Source organism: Anomaloglossus baeobatrachus, unplaced genomic scaffold (assembly GCF_048569485.1).
Source record: "Anomaloglossus baeobatrachus isolate aAnoBae1 unplaced genomic scaffold, aAnoBae1.hap1 Scaffold_205, whole genome shotgun sequence".
In the NCBI taxonomy this organism is placed as follows: Eukaryota; Metazoa; Chordata; class Amphibia; order Anura; family Aromobatidae; genus Anomaloglossus; species Anomaloglossus baeobatrachus.
The window spans coordinates 228,333-248,963 of record NW_027441975.1 but is presented as its reverse complement, the minus strand read 5'-3'; the positions used below and the strand labels follow the sequence as shown (position 1 = coordinate 248,963).

The 20,631-nt window shown below is 48.6% G+C and overlaps 1 protein-coding gene across 3 annotated transcripts; it reads left to right on the top strand.

Annotated features, from left to right (window-relative positions):
* The first annotated feature begins 948 nt into the window (after positions 1–948).
* Positions 949–17,294, top strand: LOC142261053 (uncharacterized). Of its 3 annotated transcripts, none has more exons than XM_075332094.1 (6): positions 949–1,055; positions 1,573–1,722; positions 1,852–2,031; positions 2,113–2,236; positions 2,320–2,433; positions 14,442–17,294. In XM_075332094.1, the coding sequence occupies exons 2-6, from the start codon at positions 1,645–1,647 to the stop codon at positions 15,707–15,709; spliced, it is 1,764 nt and encodes a 587-aa protein (XP_075188209.1). In that variant the 5' UTR covers positions 949–1,055; positions 1,573–1,644; the 3' UTR covers positions 15,710–17,294. The 3 variants fall into 3 exon arrangements, with proteins under 3 accessions (XP_075188209.1, XP_075188207.1, XP_075188208.1); XM_075332092.1 differs by having other exon boundaries at positions 949–1,085; XM_075332093.1 differs by having other exon boundaries at positions 949–1,146.
* The last annotated feature ends 3,337 nt before the right edge of the window (positions 17,295–20,631 follow it).

Genomic DNA, 20,631 nt, shown 5'->3' with positions numbered 1-20,631 from the left:
GGGTTACTAAGCAATGCGCTTTGGTTAGTTACCTGATATTTACACTGGTTATGTAAGCAGGGAGCCAGCACTGAGCGGTGTATGCTGGTAACCAAGATAAATATCGGGTTACCAAGCAAAAAGTGCTTTGCTTATACCCGATATTTACCCTGGCTGTACACGGAGCCCGACACTTCACCGCTCGGCTCCGCCCCCTCCCGCACTCAGCATGTATATACACACACACTCATTCACACAGACACTCACACACTCACCTGTCCTGCAGTCCCCGCGGCACTGACGTCCTCAGCGCCACGGCCCCGCTCGGCTCCACCCACCACGAACTCCGCCCCCTCGCGCTCCGCCCCCCGAACACAATGGAGTCCGACAATGAAATTCTGTTAATTTTCATCCGTTGTACAACGCATCAGTCACATGCGTCATGCGACGCATGTGACTGATGCAAAACAACGGAAATGTGAACCTAGCCTTATATCCTGATAGCAGTCGGGGATGCGTATGGTTACATTGGCCTAAGTATTAGGTCTCTTCTATACTTTTATTAAAAGTTATGTTTTAGCCTCTTATTTGCTTTTTGATATCCACTTTATATAATGCGAGACATTCATACACTGCAAGCGACTCCCAGTGGGCCGAGCACCGAGCACCGAACACCGAGTATATCCAAGCACAAAGCACCGAGCACCGAGTATATCCGAGCACAGAGCACAGCGCTGCTCCCTCCAGTGGTCACATTCATAAGGCACCCAAACTCCAAAAACGAATATTTTTTTTGTTAAGTCTGGGTTCACTACAAACACCGAACAATAATGTCCAGAACCGGTCATGTCTACCCCTGACCCTACACATAACCGTCCCCTCATCCAGAGTCCTGCATACGCTGAGGAGCTGATCATGTGACCCCCTGACTCCTCCCCTCCATGTGACATCATCACAGGTCCTGTAAGCACAGAGCAGCCATATATCTAGTGTGCGGCTCTGCAGGTGGCGGTGTGTGGAGATTCCCCATTACTGGGGCAGGTGGCATTAACCCCTTCAGCTCTGAGACTTTCTTGGTGTTTTTCTCTCGCTAATTTCTATTAATCGTGAGGTTTTTGTTCCTTTTTCTCTGATAGATACAAACGCCCCAACTATGAGAGGCCGGAAGTGAGGAAACCCGTCTGCCCTCAGTCCTCGCCCCTTTCTGCCCTCAGTCCTCGCCCCTTTCTGCCCTCAGTCCTCGGCCCCTTTCTACCCTCAGTCCTCGGCCCCTTTCTGCCCTCGGTCCTCGACCCCTTTCTACCCTCAGTCCTCGGCCCCTTTCTGACCTCAGTCCTCGGCTCCTTTCTGCCCTCAGTCCTCGGCCCCTTTCTGCCCTTAGTCCTCGGCCCCTTTTGTCCTCGGTACTCGGCCCCATTCTGCCCTCGGTCCTCGGCCCCTTTCTGCCCTCGGTCCTCGGCCCCTTTCTGCCCTCACACAGTATAATGTTCCCCCAGAATGTTCTCATTTTATGTTTCCCTTTATTATCTCCAGTAATTGTATTATTACAGCGGATTCTTTATGATGTTACATCGTCATCTTCTCCCCATTCAGGTCCCTACAATATCGGATCCTCTCAGTGAAGATCTTTTATAGAAGAGAATTCTCCTGATTGCCCCGTGAAGGATGGATATGGACAGGGACAAGATGGCGGAGAGGATATTACACCTCACCCTAGAGATCCTCTTCCGGCTTACTGGAGAGGTGAGAGATTCTGATGACGTCACATTACATCATTCTTATCTATGGGAATAACAGATGGACAGAACTGGAGAGGTGAGGACTCTGGAAATGTCTGTAGTGAGATTTATTACTGTGTCTCCCCATAACCAGGATTACACAGTAGTGAAGAAGACCTCTAGTGAGCGCTGTCAGGCCCCTGTGTCTGAGGGATGGGGAAGACCCCTGAGCCCAATCACGGGGCCTCCACCTCACCCCCCGATACATGAGGACATCAATGAGCAGAAGATCCTAGAACTCACCTACAAGATGATTGAGCTGCTGACTGGAGAGGTGACACTGCTGGGAATGCTGGGACATTATACAGTAACGCTATGAAGGGATCGGGGTTGACGGTATCATTGTATGTGTCAGGTTCCTATAAGGTGTCAGGACGTCACCGTCTATTTCTCCATGGAGGAGTGGGAGTATTTAGAAGGACACAAAGATCTGTACAAGGACGTCATGATGGAGGATCCCCAGCCCCTCACATCACCAGGTAATAGACAGGACTAAATACACACGGCCTATAATTATCTGTATGTAAGGAATGAATTCAGTCCCTGTATGTGTCTCCTCCAGTTCTATCCAGTAAGAGGACAACACCAGAGAGATGTCCCCGTCCTCTTCTCCCACAGGACTGTAAACAAGAAGATCCCGATGTTCCTCAGGATGTGTTTCCTCCAGCTCTATCCTGTAAGAGATATCTACTCATGAACTTTCTGCACTAATTTTGTGTTTACATTTTTAGACTTTCTGCTCTGTTTTTTTTCAGCTGTATTTTCTTTGCTTCTGCTTCTTCTGCTGTTTGTTTCTAGTGCCTTCTCTATGTTATGAAGGCAACCCAAAGACCTTCAGTGGGTTCATGAATACCCTGTTTCCCCGAAAAGACGACCTACACCAAAAATAAGACCTAGCACGATTTTATGGGATTTTTGGAGAATGCTTGAAATATAAGCCCTACTAAAAAAAAAACCTAGTTAGTCAGGGCCAGCATTGGAAGGAGTCAAATTACGCAATTTATCAGGAACCCCACTCTCTTAGTGACCCCATCAGTTGTATTCTAAGGTTGATTGTATAAGAATATAAGCCCGCAAGGGCAGGGCCCTCTTCCCTCTGTACTAGTCTGTCTACTGTAACTTGTGTATGTATTCTGTATGTAACCCCCTTCTCATGTACAGCACCATGGAATTAATGGTGCTCTATAAATAAATAAAAAATAATAATAATAATAATAAGAAGAAGAACCTTTGATGACTTCAAAGTCATGTGACAGGATGTAACCAAAGGTCTCTTAATTGCAGCAGTCTAAACTGACCAGGACACAAGCTGGCATGCAGGACTGGTATTATGGGAAAGGGTGAGCAAATTGGAATTGTGCGACTTTTATAGGTTGGCCAGAAGAAGGGTGTGAAGCTACTGTGTCACGGGCGGAGAGGGGTTTTCGGGAATGCCGCTCGCCTTGGGAGATCACTGGCGCTCGGGTCCGGTGCTTCCGCTCCTCGGTGGCTCGAGTGGGGCCGGACTCGGGGCTCGAGCAGCGCCTCCTCGCCCACGAGTGAAAAGGGGAGGTTTGGTGGTGGGATGTCGGTTGTGACGCCACCCACGGGATTGTGGTGATAGTGGGTGTGACGACATGGACACCCAATGCCTCTCATGGGTTAAAGTTTCTTAACATTAAGCCAGACGTATTGTTCTTATGTGTGCTAAGTCATGTTTGCTTAGCTATTGTTTCTCCAGACCCTTCCAGTAATCATTGTATTGTAGTTGTGTATTGCTAATGTATTTACCTTAGTAGTCATTGTCTAGTCTGTGCATTCCAGACTACATGTATACCCTCAGTCTTTCTGTAGACATCATTTGGATGAACATTGTCCATGCAGCTTGAGGTTCATCCAATGGGAGAGGCGATCTTGTCCAACCAATCGATGAGGACGCAGTGTGCCCAGAGGGAGGGCTGTGGCTATAAGAGAGGATTTCTTTAAGCCACCAGGTTGATGAAGGTTGATGGATGCTTATGGATCCAGTCTAAGCTCTTAGTAGCTGACTAGAGGATCAGGATATCTTGTGGCTTCAATCTAGGGACTCCGGTTCCGGTTGGAGATCATATCCCCAGTCTAGGAATTTCGACTCCGGCTGCCAGGATTATATCATCATACCAGGACTACCTAAGGAGGACACTCAGGTTGGGACAGTTCAGTCACCTGGAACAGACTTTGCAGACCTCAGACAGCTTCCTAAATCTGGCATTATTCCTTTCTCGGTGGGTGCCCGCCAAAAGCGGGGTGCTGCTGGATTGGAGCAAATAGGCCTGGGACCTCTGAGGCATGGACATTCTAAATCCCTGGTGAGCCAGCAGAAGGGTGAGACTCTGTTGCCTGTTACATTTGTGTGTTTTGCTGGTTATGTGTTATGTGCCGTTAATTGTTTGGGGATCCAAGAAAGTCTAATTATTGTGGTTCCCTCACCCTGTGTTGTCTGAGTAGTGTTCCACCCTCAGTTAAGGAGGCCGGCATTCAGTTGGGATGAGCCCTGAGCCACGCTGTCTTTCTGAAGGCGGCGGGTTTTAGTGGACGAGAGCACCCACTGAGCCCCGTGTCTCCACAATTGGTGGCAGCAGTGGGATACTACTCAGCCTAGTTTATCCAGGGAGCTGCAGAGGACTGGTGTTCATGGACACCGTCAAGGGCTCAACAACCAGGGAGGCACATAAGCATACCTAGCAGGCCTTAGGGGAGGCACTCAGGTTTCGGACACTGCCATGTCCAACCCCACCAGCTCAGCCATGGGACAAGGACCAGAGAGGAGTTACGACCGCAGCAGTAAATGGATGCTACAGGATCTATGCCAGAGGCGAAAGATTATCTACTGGAACACTGAAACTCGGTCAGACTTGATTCAAAAATTAGTCCGTTGGGATGCCCAGAATGATGCAGGGGACGATGAGGATCCTGCCGATTTTGACCCGGAGGATTTAATCTATGTGCCACATCATGGATCTAGTGACAATCGGGAATCAACTTGGTCCAAAATGGCCCAAGCCACAGCGTTGTTGACTGCATTGGGGCCTAAATACTCAAGAGAAGAGAGGGCTTAGATTCTGGAATATGTTTATGGAGTTCCAGCTGCCGTACTGCCAGCACCAGCTGCTCGAGAAGGATGGTCCCGCTACCCAGCAGAAGCTGCACCAAAACAAAGAGGCCGCATGCTTGGAGCCCGTCTGCCACTCCAACCAGTCGACATATGCCGAGATGAACCAACGAGACCTGAGGAATGCTACTCCCAAGAAACACCAATGAGGAAGTGGTTTATCCAGTCCACACCCTACGGCAGGCCGGACACCGTACACCAGCCAACCTCCATCCCCACATCCAGACGGTCAAGGTCGGTGATATACAGGCTCAGGGACTTCGGGACATTGGATCTTTCATCACTCTGGTAAGCCCAGTTATTGTTTCCCCAGAAGACCCTTTACCAGATTCCCAATTACCCATCTCCCTGGCTGAGGGTCAGCGCTCAGACGTCCCTCTGGCATGTGTGCAGTTGGACCTAAGGACCGACCAGGGAAAGGTCGAGGTGGAGCTTGTGGATAGCCTCCCCACACCTGGTATTTTGGGGACCAACCAGGAAGCGATCGATGTGGGACTTGTGAACAGTCTCCCTATACCTGTCATTGTGGAGACTGACCAGAGCAAGGCTGATGTGGAGCTTATGGACACCGTCCCCACACCAGTTACTTTGGGGTCTGACCAGGAAGAGGTCCATATGGAGTTTATGGACAGCCTCCCCACACCTGTTGTTTCGGGGACTAGCCAGGAGGAAGTTGAAGTGGGGTTCATAGATGGCCCCACCAAGCCTGTTGTTTCGGATACCACTCAGAGGGAAGTGAAAGTGGGGCTTGGGGATTACCTGCTCACACCAGTCATTTTGGAGAATGACCTAGGACAAGGACTATCCAGTCAGTTTGAAGCAGCCATCACCCACTTCCAAGCCAAGCAGGACCCTGATGTGGATCTTTCTAACATCTTTTCCAAGGATAATTTACATTCCCAGTCTCCAGCATCCACTTCTGAGCCAAGAACCGTGAGTAAGCCTAACCACACTGTGGCTACTGACTGGTAGAAGATTAATAGTAAGAAATGTATGCAAGTTCAACTCATGGACCCCACCTTAGGTGGGCACCACCGCTGCTGGTGATCGGGGTTCCCGGGAGCGATGGCGGGGAGCAGCTGAGGTGTTGGCCCCTCCGTGGGTAGGGGCTGTTGGTCCCGGGGCCCCGGTTGGGAGGGTTGGAAGTCGGTGGGTAGGGGATAGGTGCAGGTGTCGATGCGAGGAGGCAGCGCGGCTGCGGGGTCAGCGTTAAGGTGCAGAGCTGTGCCGGATGGCACTGGTGTACTCACTCAGGCAGTCAATAACAGAGTCTCTGGTAAACCAAACGGCTGGATGGAGGGGGCCCACAGTTGGCTGCGGCGTCTTCACTCTCCCCGGACGGGTTGGTGGCGGCTGTCTTTTCCTGCACCTGTATGTATGTGTTTGACCCCCTATGGATTCCCATGGGTGGTCCGCTCCCCGGCTTGTACGTGTCGGGAGAGCCCGTTTTGCCCGCAGGCGCTGGCCCTTGGATCTCTGGCCGTTGGCGGTGGCTCTTATCCGGACGGGTTGGGCGGTTGCCTTCTGACGGGACTTGGGTGGGAATGAACCCCTGAGGTCCAGACCGCAATCAGAGAATTTGACCTTTACGACGGCTTCCGAGCCTAGTCGGGGTCTGAGTACCCTGCCTTGGTGCTTAGCTTCACTCCGCTCCCCGATTCGGTACCGGCGGGCCACCGCCCGACCCCGGTCCTACGGTTCCACAGACATCCACTAACTCCTGCAGACGGCCACCACCGTCTGCCGATCTTGCTGATGGTGCCTGGGCTCTGACCCAGACACGCACAGTCTCTTACTCCTCTCAACTCCTCACTCCACCCACTCCTGAACTCAACTGCCCTGAACTAACTGCTTTTCCCGCCTCCAGGACTGTGAACTCCTCGGTGGGCGGGGTCAACCGCCTGGCTCCGCCCCACCTGGTGTGGACATCAGGCCCTGGAGGGAGGCAACAAGGGTTTTTGGGTTGACCGGTGTTTCCTACCAGGGGAGGGTGTGTGTGTGTGTGGGATGTTCTACTGTGACCCCTGGGGTCCAGGGCGTCACAGTCCCCCTTGGTAAAACGCAGACCATCCGCGGGCTGCCCGTCCATCACCGGTTTTATTTTTTTTTCTGAAAAAGATAAATAACAAAAACAACAAACAAACAGTAGGCATATGTTTTAAATCTTCCCTGATGGGAGGCACTTGCTTAAACGTTACTAACGGTAAAACAACATTTTTAATAACAACCGACGGGTCTCGGTTCTTCCGCTTTCCCTCCCAAACAACCTCAACCTTGATGCTGCCCCTAAGAAACGGGCAGCACCCCTCTTCCCCAGTCCGGAAGCAGGAACCTGGTTCAGGTCGCCCAAGCGGGAATGGTTACGGTACAGTTTTCCGCACCCGGTAAACACTCAGGGGGCCCCTCATCCAGGGGGACCCCTGACCCCGGCGGACGGTCACCGGAACTCAGCCCGGAACTATTTACAAGCCCACAAGTTCGTGGGTGGCCTGCAAGTTCTCGGCCATGTTCATGAGTAGTTCCTCATGCGGTACGGGGACTTAACGGTTTCAAACGGAAACAACACCAGTCCCAACGGGGGACAACAGTTCTTTTTGCAAATCAGGTGAGAATCTCGGATGATTAGTGCTCATTCATTCGGATATTTACACAACATACGGCACCCCTAAATGGCAGTTTCCCTATACCTAAGCGGGGGCCTACCTAGGTTGGGACGTGTGGACCTTCTGGGCACAATGTCGTCATTGGGGGGCACTGGGACAGAGGAGACAACTGGTTCCTCTTCCCGTCTGTCGGGTGTGGCAGGTGGAGGCCTACGGGGGCGTGGTATAGGTGCATCCCTGGGCACTGGTTCAAGCGGTTCACTGGCGGTTACTTCCGTTTCCACTTCTTCCACGGGTTGTGGGAACATTATCACCGGAATAATCACCGCGCCATTCTGCATAGGCCAGTCTACTGGGAAGTCGCCCATCACTATGTGGATCACCACTTTCTTCTCTCCGGTCGGTACGGGGGCTGGGACTTCATTTGCCGCTCGTAAGGGGTGTGGTCATCTCTTCAGGTGGTCCCTGGAAACTGTAGCCGTGGTTTTTCCCTGGTCGCGACTAATCTGATAAGTCTTCTCGTTCTCCCAACCAGTGGGCTGTATGACATACGGGGTTCTTATCATCAAGCTTATGGGTTCTCCTCTTCCGTTTCAACATGGTATCCCCAGGCTCAAAGGGGACAGCAGGAGCCCGTCTGTTGAAGCGTTGTTCCTGTTTTTCTCAGCTCTGACGCAGATTCTTTTCCACATATTCCTGAATCCGTCGGTACTGCGCCCGCCGCTTGGTATCCCAGCTTGCAGTGGAGGGAAGAGCCTCCGGGGCATCCAGGCCCATCTCCAGGTCCACCGGCAGCCGGCCTGGTCGGGCCCTGATCAGATACGCGGGAGTACACTTGGTAGAACTACAGGGAATGTTGTTGTACTTGTCTACCAGGTCAGGCAACTTCTCCGGCCACAGGTTTCGTTCTTCCAACGGTAGTGTCTTCAGTAGGCCCAGGACCAAGTGATTCATCTTTTCACACATCCCATTGGTTTGGGCATGGTACGGTGTGGTCCTGATTTTCTTGCATCCATACAACTGGCAAAACTCCTGGAACACCTCTGCTTCAAAGGCCGGACCCTGATCCGTGAGCACTCTCTCCGTGTACCCATGCGGTCGACAGAAGTAGGCCTGGAATGCTCTAGCTGCGGTACGGCCTGTCAGATCTTTAACTGGAACAACCACCAGGAACCGTGAGTAGTGGTCTACGATGGTTAGGGCATAGGTATACCAATTCGACTGGGTGTGAGCTTGACATGGTCCAGGGCGACCAATTCCAGCGGTTGATGGGTGATGATCGGCTGTAGGGGGGCTCTCTGGCTCACTTCGTCCCTTCTTCTCAGTGTACAGGGACCATACTCTCGACACCAGGCCTCCACAGACTCCCGCATCCGACTCCAATAGAACTGTTCCCTCAGCAACATCTCCAGCTTCTTCCACCCAAAGTGTCAAGCGCCATCATGGTACACCTGTAAGACCTTGGGCACGCTGGCCTGGGGGACCACCAGCTGGCGAATCTTCTCATGAGTTTTTGGGTTGATCAGCTCCCGATACAGCTTCCCTTGATGCAGGTATAGCTGGGCTCTTTCTTTCCACAGCCGCTGGGCTTCAGAGGGAGCTGAGGGATCCATTTTAGAGGAGCCCTTTGCAATCATGGTCTTAACCAACTGGACGGCTGGTGCCTGGTCCTCGGCTTCCTGCTATCCCTGACTGGGCAGTGGGTCCAGGTTTCCTTGTTGCTTATGGACACAAAGTTTTTCAGCTGGTGGCTGGTGGAACGCGGGCAACTAGATTTCCTCGAGGTCGTCATCTCCCGACCCGCCATCAGGTAGGTGGGGCATCCGGAATAACGCGTCCGCGTTGGTGTTCTTGCGGCCGGCTCTGTATTTGATAGTGAAGTCATAGTTGGACAGCCGAGCCACCCACCGCTGTTCCAGCGCACCTAGCTTGGCCGTATCCAGATGGGTCAACGGATTGTTGTCCGTGTAGGCAGTGAATTTCGCTGCCGCGAGGTAATGCCTAAACCGTTCGGTGATTGCCCACACCAGGGCTAGGAATTCAAGCTTGAAGGAGCTGTAATTCTCGGGGTTTCTTTCTGTGGGCCGGAGTTTTCTGCTGGCATAGGCGATCACTTTCTCTTTCCCGTTCTGGACCTGGGACAAGACCGCCCCCAGGCCCACATTGCTGGTATCGGTGTAAAGGATGAACGGGAGGCCGTAGTCGGGATATGCCAGAATTTCTTCTCCTGTCAAGGCTGACTTCAGTTGGTGAAAGGACTCCTCATGCTTCTCTTCCCACACAAACGGGGGTCCGGGGACCCTACCACTCTTGGTCTGTCCCACGAGGAGGTCTTGCATTGGTGCCGCCATCTTCGTGTATCCCTTGATGAAGCGGCGGTAGTAGCCCACCAGGCCCAGGAACTCCCTCACCGTGGTCGGCCGTGGCCAGTCTTGGATAGCGGTAACCTTCTCAGGGTCTGGGGCGACACCTTCTGCACTCACCACGTGTCCGAGGGTTTCAGCTTCATCCCATACTTAGCAAGGGACACGAACACTTCCGCCAGGTGCTCCAGGTGAGCTTTGTATGTCTGGGAATACACAATTACGTCATCCAGGTACAGTAAGACAGTTTCGAAATTAAGATGTCCCAGGCAGCACTCCATAAGCCGTTGGAAGGTCCCAGGGGCATTGCACAGCCCAAACGGCATGCTGTTGAACTCGCAGAGTCCCATGGGGGTGGCAAATGCAGTCTTCTCACGATCTTCTGGCGCAACCGCCACCTGCCAGTATCTGCTGATAAGGTCAAGAGTAGAGAAATAGTTAGCAGCTTTCAGCTCAGCCAGCGACTCTTCAATACGGGGGAGAGGATAGGCGTCCTTATGCGTTATTTGATTGATCTTCCGGTAATCTACACACATTCTCAATGTGCCATCCTTCTTCTTCACCAGCACCAGTGGGGCTGCCCAGGGACTACAACTATCCCGTATGACCCCTGCCTCTTTCATGTTCCTCAACATGTCCTTAGCGCATTGATAGTGTGCTGGTGGGATGGGACTATACCTTTTGCTTGATGGGTGGATGTATGCCCGTGGGGATATGGTGTTGAACCCCTCTAATCCTTCCGAAGTCTAGCGGGTGTTTACTGAAAACCTGCTCATACTCTCGCACTACCCTGTATACCCCCTCTTTGTGATGCATTCAGTGCCTACATCTAAAGGGGGCTTTACACGCTACGATATCGATAATGTTTTATCGTTGGGGTCACGTTGTTAGTGACGCACATCCGGCGTCATTAATGATATCGCAGCGTGTGACACTGACTAGCGACCTTAAGCGACCTCAAAAATGGTGAAAATCGTTCACCATGGAGAGGACGTCCCAAACTCAAAAATCGGTAAGGGTTTTTTTTCGTTGTTGTTCATCGCTCATGTGGCAGCACACATCGCTGTGTGTGACACCGCAGGAGCGAGGAACGTCTCCTTACCTGCCGCCGGCCCCAATGTGGAAGGAAGGAGATGGGCGGGATGTTACGTCTTGCTCATCTCCACCCCTCCGCTTTGATTGACCGGCCGCTTAGTGACGTTGCGGTGATGTCGCTGTGATGCCGAACGTCCCTCCCCCTTGAAGGAGGGATTGTTCGGCAGTCACAGCGACGACGCCGACCAGGTAAGTACGTGTGACGCTGCCGTAACGATAATGTTCGCTACGGCAGCGATCACAAACAATCTCATGCGCGATGGGGGGGTACTTACACGCTCGATATCGCTAGAAATTGCTAGCGATATCGCTACCGTGTAAAGCCCCCTTAAGTCCTGGCACCACTCCTCTAGTTGTTCGGGGGGTGTACAGCTATTGGTGGGGGGTGCAGAGGTAGAAGGGATGGTTTCGTGGATGGCGTGGGGGTCTATGGTAAGCAGCTTAGCAATGGTAGCATAACGGGGAAGCCTAACTTCTTCCTCCCCACAATTCAGCACTCTCACAGGCACTCTCCCCTTCTTGACGTCAATCACCCCTCTGGCCGCCATCACCGTGGGCCAGTGTTCTGAAGGCGTGGGTTCCACCATCGCCGGGTAATCGCGCCCCTGGGGGCCTACTGATACCCTGCACCAAATCATCATCTCGGTCTCCTTGGTGGCACCACCAAAGGGGCCACATCCATCACCCGCACGCCACCAATCTCTCCGCCCGTCAAGTTCACTTGCTGCCGATGCAGGAGGGCCCGGATCTCACGCTGGACTGCCCTCTGTCGGCCTCCTCCTGCAGTGGTGGACAACTGCTGCAACAGACTCAGCACTTCCCCCATACAATGCTCAGTTACATTAGTCCCTAAAATTACTTTTGGGTTACGGTCATTGGATTCATTCAACACCACAATCATCCCTTGATGTTTTAACATGGTATGTCCCACGGTCAGGGTCACTTCTTTGAAGCCCACCTGTGTCATAGGGAGCCCATTGGCCGCAATAATGGTCAGGCTGTCATCAGGAGGGGCAAGTTCACTATCGTCCCAATACCGCTGGTACAATGTATATGGCATAGTGGTTACCTGTGATCTGGTGTCCAATAGGGCCATGGTCGGGATGCCATCTACCGCCAGGGGGATGATGGGGCGGCCTCCAACGTACCGGTCTCGCCAATCAGTAGGGCCGTTAGGGTCTACTCCTGAGGATTGGCCCTTGGCCCCAGGGGTTGCTCGTTTAACGGGCATCGTCGGGAGTAGTGACCAGGCTTGCTGCACCTGTAACAAGTAGAGGGTCCATACCGCTGATCGATGATACTTCTCCGCTGCATCCAGGGAACGTCCTCCGGGCTGTCGGCAAGTTGGATCTTCTCCGGGGCTTGACTCTCGTCGGAAGCTGGAGGGCGACGAGGATCCGGGCGAGGTCTCCATCCATGCGGCGGACTTGCGCGGCCAGCTCTTCCATCAGTCCACCGGACGCTGCAGGGGCCGGCAGAGCCAGAAGGGGGGTTGCTACCGAGACAGGAGCGGTTTCAGCCAGCCACGGGGCTGCATCAGGGGCATCAGGGCTTGGAGCTTGCAGGGCCTTGATGGCCCGCTCTTTTCAATATGGTAAAATCTAGGTCGGGATGCTCCAGGGCCCACAGTCGCAGCTGCTTGCGGTTCTCCGTGGATCCCTGCAGGAATTGTTCCACTAGCATCTTATTGCTGTCCACATCATTAATGGTGTCCACTCGTTTCAGCGTACGGAGGGCAGTGTGCAGGCGCAAGGCATAGTTTTGTATGTTATCTGCAGGTCGCTGTCGGCATTGATAAAACTGCATCCGCAATTCAGCTTCCGTGCGGGTCTCGAAAGTGGCTTGGAGTTTTTAAAAAATGGTAGTCACTGAGGCCCGGTCCAGGTCTCCGTCTCCTGCTCAGCCACGCCGGTTAGCTGCCCTAGCACTACCGCCGCCCGCTGTCTGCCGGTCATGCCATACAGGTCAAGAACCGGGCTGATCTTTTTCCGGAACGCCTGCAAGGCATCAGGCTTCCCATCATATTGCGGCAGCCAGGTAGCACCAGGCACATAGGGCAGGGAGATCGGCATTACCTGGGCGATCGCGGGACCCACGCCCCCGCGCGCGTCTGCGGCGAGGGCTGCCATATTACAATCTCCAGGCGCCGGGCGCAGTCGCTGGGCTATTTCATTAATGCCAGCTATAATTTACCTATACTGGTCTGGTGAGGTGTTGTGATCCAGACTTACAGGTAGTTGATGTGTATTATTGCTGTGAGCTGTTGTTGTTACGTGCAAAAACAGTGCAGGTCGAAAAAACCTAAAATAGTTTGGGTAAGCAGTATTGTTAATACATATATAATCAAATAGTTCCCCTATCAGGGTGAACCATAATTGCAATAATTCCCTTAAGGATAACCAGGAGGTACTTTCATCCCAGAGGACACAAACCTAAATAGTCTGGGTAACCACTCTATATTGTTAATACATATCAGATCAAGTAGTTCCCCAACTACTTGGTGATGGTGGTTTTATGGTTGGAGGGACAGTAAGGGACAGCCGCCGAGGAGCGGGGGCACCGAGTGTTAGGGTGTTTACACTCCGCTGGTAGGTAGGGGAAATTCATAGGGCTAGGATAGGCCCCCTTCCTCGCCTATATCCTCAAAATCGACATCTGGCGCACGTGTTCCCATTCACCCGCCCAACCACTTTTAAGTGGCTATTCCTCTTTTGACTGCACTGACAGTTTTTAGTAAATGACTAATAAAAATTGATATTTTTAATATAGGAATTTCTTTATGGTTTTTTTAATCCAGAGGTTAGCAATAGCTTAGGGTCCCCTAGCGTGAGGGACAGTATAGGAGTCTCCTGTCCCTCATTATCCTGCAGTCACATTGTGACAATCAATTAGATTATTTACTGTAGCACATTCCAGAGAACTGGTGCTAGGAATGGGAGATCCGCATTAACAAAGATGTAACTCTTAAGGCCGCTTTACACGCTGCAACATCGCTAGCGATGTCGCTAGCGATAGCACCCGCCCCCGTCGTTTGTGCGTCATGGGCAAATCGCTGCCCGTGGCGAACAATATCGCAGGTAAGCGTCACACGAACTTACCTTCCTAACGAAGGGCGGCAAACAACCTCTTTTTTAAGGGGGCAGTTAGTGTGGAGTCACAGCGACATCACACAGTAGGCAACGATATTTTGAAAATGAACGACGTGTCAACAATCAACGATTTGATGAGTATTTGGGATCATTAGCGGTCGCTCGTAAGTGTCACACGCAACGACGTCGCTAACGAGGCTGGATGTGCGTCATGAATTCCGTGACCCCAGCGATATCTCGTTAGCGATGTTGTTACGTGTAACGGGGCCTTTAGATGTCGAAATTGGACAACAGATTCAGAATACATTTTTTCCTAATTTAATTTATGATATTCTGGTTTAAAAAAGTAAATGTACTTTCAAGATCATATCATTAAAAAATAATAACATTGTGTTTATTTTTAGCCGATGACTGTATTGGAAGTTCAGATGGAAATCAAATATCTTCAGAATTTAAAACAGATGGTGAAAGTATCACACATGATACATATGAAGAGCATGCTGCTGTCCCAGATATACCTCCAGTCCTTCCTCGGAAAGCTCTATCATCTGATCTTTTCAAACAAGTCCAAAATTCCGATTTATCACAGAATTGTCAGCAAAATAAAACTTACGGAAGGGATGTGGAACATGAAATGGCTCATACAAAGGAGAAACCATTTTCATGTTCAAAATGTGGGAAATGTTTTACCAAGAAATCACATCTTGTTAACCTTCAAAAAGTTCAGACACATGAAAATCCATTTTCATCTCCCCAATGTGAGAAATGTTTTGCTCGAAAATCAAACCTTATTGATTATCAAAAAAATCAGACTGGGAAGAAGCAATTTTTATGTTCAGAGTGTGGGAATTGTTTTAATTGGAAATCAGGACTTGTCCTGCATCAAAGATTTCACACAGGGGAGAAGCCATTTTCATGTTCAGAATGTGAGAAATGTTTCAACCAGAAATCAGATCTTGTTAGGCATCAAAGATCTCACACAGGGGAGAAATCATTTTTATGTTCAGAGTGTGGGAAATGTTTTATTCGGAAATCAGAACTTGTTATGCATCAAAGATCTCACACAGGGGAGAAACCATTTTCATGTTCAGATTGTGGGAAAGGTTTTAGTCAGAAACCACACCTTGTTACACATCAGAAAAATCACACAGGAGAGAAGCCATTTTCATGTTCAGAATGTGGGAAATGTTTTAATTGCAAATTAGAACTTATCCGGCATCAAAGACTTCACACAGGGGAGAAGGCATTTTCATGTTCAGAGTGTGGGAAATGTTTTATTCAGAGATCACACCTTGTTAGACATCAGAAAATTCACAAAGGGGAGAAGCCATTTTCATGTTCAGAGTGTGGAAAAGGTTTTAGTCAGAAATCAAACCTTGTTGGGCATCAAAGATTTCACACCGGGGAGAAGCCATTTTCATGTTCAGAGTGTGGGAAAGGTTTTAGTCAGAAATCAGACCTTGTTAGACATCAGAAAATTCACAAAGGGGAGAAGCCATTTTCATGTTCAGAGTGTGGGAAAGGTTTTAGTCAGAAATCAAACCTTGCTTCGCATCTGAAAATTCACACAGGGGAGAAGCCATTTTCATGTTCAGAGTGTGGGAAATGTTTTATTCAGAAATCAGACCTTGTTCGACATCACAAAATTCACACAGGTGAGAAGCCTGTGTGAAAAGGCTTCACCGTAAGTGGTTCTAACCATACAAGCAGTAGATATAAGCAGACTAGGTTTCAGCAATTCAGTAGCATTAGATCACATTCTACTGATCCTAGTGTGTCTTCTCCACTGCTAGCCAGTGTTGGAGACAATAGTTGACACAACATTGACCAAGCAACCCCTCTTGTATGGACCACTACGCCCCCTACAGTCCATGAGAAACACTCATCTCTTCCTCCTTCTATTGAGGTTATTAAAATACAGATTTCTTCTTCTATTGCTCCTATCACTACTAATACAATGCTTATGGGGGCAAATACTCTGTCCCCGGATGTTAATAAGGTTTTTGATACCAATACAGACAAATTCAACACTCATACACAACAGGATTTGGCTATCATTCAGACACAAATCGATAAATTAAGCAAAGAGAGATCTGTAGTTTCTTTGATGTCAGCTAACTCCAGCTCCTTTAAGGAGATTGGAATAGTTGACTCTGTATCTAAAGGCCCCATGAGTCTAACGATATGTCATCGGGGTCACGGAATTCATGATGCACATCCAGCGTCATTAGCGACGTCATTGCGTGTAACAGCTCCGAGCAAGTGTTAACGATCAAAAATACCTTATCGTTGATCGTTGACACGTCGTTCATTTTCAAAATCTCGTTGGTTGTTGTGGACGTAGGTTGTTCGTCGTTCCTGAGGCAGCACACATCGCTACGTGTGACACCCCGGGAACGACGAACAACAGCTTACCTGCGTCCTCCGGCAACGAGGTGGGCGTGTCGTTAATGCAGCTGTTCTCCGCCCCTCCGCTTCTATTGGTCGGCCGCTGTGTGACGTCGCTATGACGGCGCACGAACCTCCCCCTTAACGAAGAGGTTGTTCGCCGCCCACAGCGACGTCGCTAGGAAGGTAAGTACATGTGATGGGGCCTAGTGAAATTGTGTGCCACGGGCAGCGATTTGCCTGTGACACACAAACGACGGGGGCGGGTGCTTTAACGAGCAACATCGCTAGCAATGTCGCTGCGTGTAAAGCCCCCTTAAGCCTCTGGCATCTGATAGAAATATTAACCCTCTATTATCTAATACATGTAACAATACTTCATTTGATTTGCTTGATCTCACCATTCCTGATAATATAGAGGTTTTTATTGCAACCCCTGGTTCATCCTCTACACTACCTGATCATAATAAACTTATCACTATTGATAATTCCACTAGTGCTGCAACATTGGTGCTTTTTTTTACCCAAGGCCACCCCCGGTCAGAACAATGTGATAACCAATTATCTAACTCCCAAGTCGGTAAAAAAAAGCATTACAGAGGGACCAGAACTGGAGCCAAAACAAAGCAAAAAAGGGAAAAAAGTTTATCTGCTGGATGCTGAAATAAGACAAATAATATATTTCATCTTTCAGATTATACACCTACTACTGCTGAAATTTCTTTACTTAATAAGGGCCTTTCTTTTTGTCCCACTTTTAATATAAAATAATTTGATTTATTTACCGATCTACAGACATTTATTAGAAAATTGACTCTGCAGAGACACTATACCATTATGGCGGGTAGGGCGACATCCAATAGTGCACTTTTAGGTGATTCGGTCACTGATCAATTCTTACACACTGACCTTAGAAGGACCTCTAATTTTTATCCAACGGAAAGTAAAGGACACAATTTACACACATTCTGTGAAATGGTGCTTCAGGATTTCAACCTATTAAAAAGCCGATGCGGAAATGTTCCTTATAACTTATCCAGATCTGAAAAGAGGGCATTAAGCTCTCTAAAAGGGAATAATAATATCATAAGACCAGCGGATAAAGGGGGGGGAGATGTCCTACAGAATAAATCAGACTATATAGCAGAGGCTTTCAGAATCCTATCTGATCCCACAAATTACCGGCGGGCGACACAAAAGGATTATCAACTAGCCGTTTTACAATATAACAACATAATTAAAGGAGCCATTGCCTCTAATATTTTAAGACCGAGAAAAATTCCTCACAGTAGTTAACCCTGATATGGCATTTTTCTACCATCTGCCAACAATACACAAAGATTTATCCAAACCCCCGGGTCGTCCGATAATCTCAGGGATCGGTTCCTTAACATCCAATTTAGCGTCATACATCGACTTTATAATGCACCCCCATGTTAATAGAATGGACAGTTATCTAAGGGATTCTACCCAACTTATAGGCTTGGTTAATCACATTCCATGGAAAGATTCTTTTGTTTTCATCTCCATGGATGTCTCTGTCTCTATTCTAATATTCCCCACAATTTGGGTTTTGTAAGGCATGTCATTCATTCTAAATAATAATTTCTTCACATTCATGGATAACATGTACCAACAGACACTCGGGACCGCAATGGACTCGAAGGTGGCACCTACGTATGCAAATTTGTTTATGGCCACCTTCGAGTTTATTTTTATCTTTAACAATGATTTATCAGGTCTCATTGTGCTATATAAATGGTACATTGATGACCTTTTTATTATTTGGGACAACTCTGCCAGTAATATCAATAGTTTCATGTCTGCAACAGATAACAACAACTGGGGCCTAACATTTTCACCAATCTTGAGCAATACTAGTGTAGACTTCCTAGATCTTACCATTTTTCACAATGGGAATCGCATTCTGACCAAGACATTTTTTAAAAAGGTCGATGCTAACCGTTATGTTCACTATAATAGTGGGCACTACTATAAATGGATGCGCAACATACCATCCAATCAGTTTACGCGAATAAAAAAAAATTGTACCCTGCATGCTGATTTTGTGAAGCAGTCTAAAGCCTAGGTCACATGTAGCGACGCAGCAGCGATCACGACTACGATCTGACCTTATCAGGATCGCTGCTGCGTCGTTACATGGTCGCTGGTGAGCTGTCAAACAGGCAGATCTCACCAGTAACCAGCCCCCAGCCAGCAGCGACGCGTGGAAGCGATGCTGCGCTTGGTAACTAAGGTAAATATCGGGCAACCAAGCAAAGTGCTTTACTTTGTTACCCGATATTTACCTTGGTTACCAGCACACACCGCTTAGCGCTGGCTCCCTGCACTCGTAGCCAGAGTACACATCGGATTAATAAGCAAACCGATTTGCTTATAGTTACCCGATGTGTGCCTTGGCTACATGTGCAGGGAGCTGGCTTTAAGAAGCTGCGGAAGCTGGTAACCAAGGTAAATATCGGGTAACCAAGAAAAGCCTTTGCTTGGTTACCCGATATTTACCTTGGTTACCAGCGTCTGCAGAAGCCGGCTCCCTGCACATTCAGTTCGTTGCTTTCTCGCTGTCACACACAGCGATGTGTGCTTCACAGCGGGAGAGCAACGACCAAAAAATGATCCAGGACATTCAGCAACAATCAGCGACCTCACAGCAGGGGCCAGGTTGTTGCTGGATGTCACACACAGCGACATCGCTAGCAAAGTCGCTGCTACGTCACAGAAAATGGTGACTTAGCAGCGACGTCGTCGTCGCTGTCGTTGTGTGTGACATGACCATAAGATCCTTTCTGAGAGGTTTTTGGACAAGCAATATCCCAAAAGGCTAATCAAGTAAGCTTTTGTTGATTCTAGCAAATTGAATCAGGGAGATTTAATTACATACAAAACTGTCTGATTGATTGTGATTATTCCCACAGTACCAATTTTGTCACTACATATTGTTCTGACAGCATAAAAATAAGGAACATTCTACAAAAACGCTGGAGCATTTTGACTAATGACCCAATATTGGGTAAAATGCTTCCCAGGTTTCCTGCAGTTATGTTTAGAAGAGCACCAACACTGCACAATCTTTTGGCCCCCAGCAGGTTAAAGGTTGGGGGTGACAGGAGTGGACCGGTTATTAGAACAAGGGGATCGTACAAATGTATGACACCGCGATGAATGTGCTGCAAATCCATTTGTCACAACAGGAACACTTTTTGTTCGCCTGTTGATACATCTGTAGGGTTATCCAATTAAACAACACCTCAATTGCTAATCGAGTTTTATGATCTACCTGATAGACTGTGAATGTAGTAAACAGTATATAGGTTGGACGACACAACCCCTGCATCGGAGGATTAATTCTCATAGGCACAATATTGCCAAAGGGTTTTTGCTCCATGGACTCTCGAGGCATTGTACTCTGGTTCACAATAAGATAGTAAAGCTCAGTTTTACCCAAAATGAGCAAATCTCAGTGGAAGCTCCTAACCGTATTCAGACTTTGAATCGGAAGGAAACTTTCTGGATCCATAAATTGAAGACTTTGAATCCATTGGGTCTGAATGAAGTTACGGATATTTTTAAATAATTATTTTTAACTAGTTAATATATGTAAGTCCTTTATCTATTCTCCATGTGGAAATCTAATAGTGTTTCTTGTCCCTCCCCCGCCCTGGACTGAATGCTGGATTCTATTGTTACATCGTTTAACTTTTTAATGATTAATCATTGCATGATATTAAACTATTAGATATATGGATATTTTTACCAACCAATTTAATAAATACATAGATACTATTTATTTTTGATACTATTACCTTTTATTAGACTTAATAGTATCCATTCTGTCTCGTTGAGGGTGGGTACTACTATTTGTTTTAGTTTTATTGTATATGATATTTTGCATTCTCTTCATCAGTAGAAAATCATATATGAGATTTATCCCTTTTAAATGCACGCAATTGTGTGCACAACTCACTCCACATGCTGCCCCTTTAAATATTAATACAACAGTTTTGATGCATTCAATGATCATCCTGCCTTACTACTTATGGAATGAATGATGGATGTATACACAGGGTCTATGTATCTCTTACCTTTATTTGGTTCCCTCCTCCAGAATGTTTCCTGCTGTGATGGTTTTATTACTATGTTGGAGCTGTTTTTTCTTTCAATCTGAATGGGGGACCACTGTGGGTT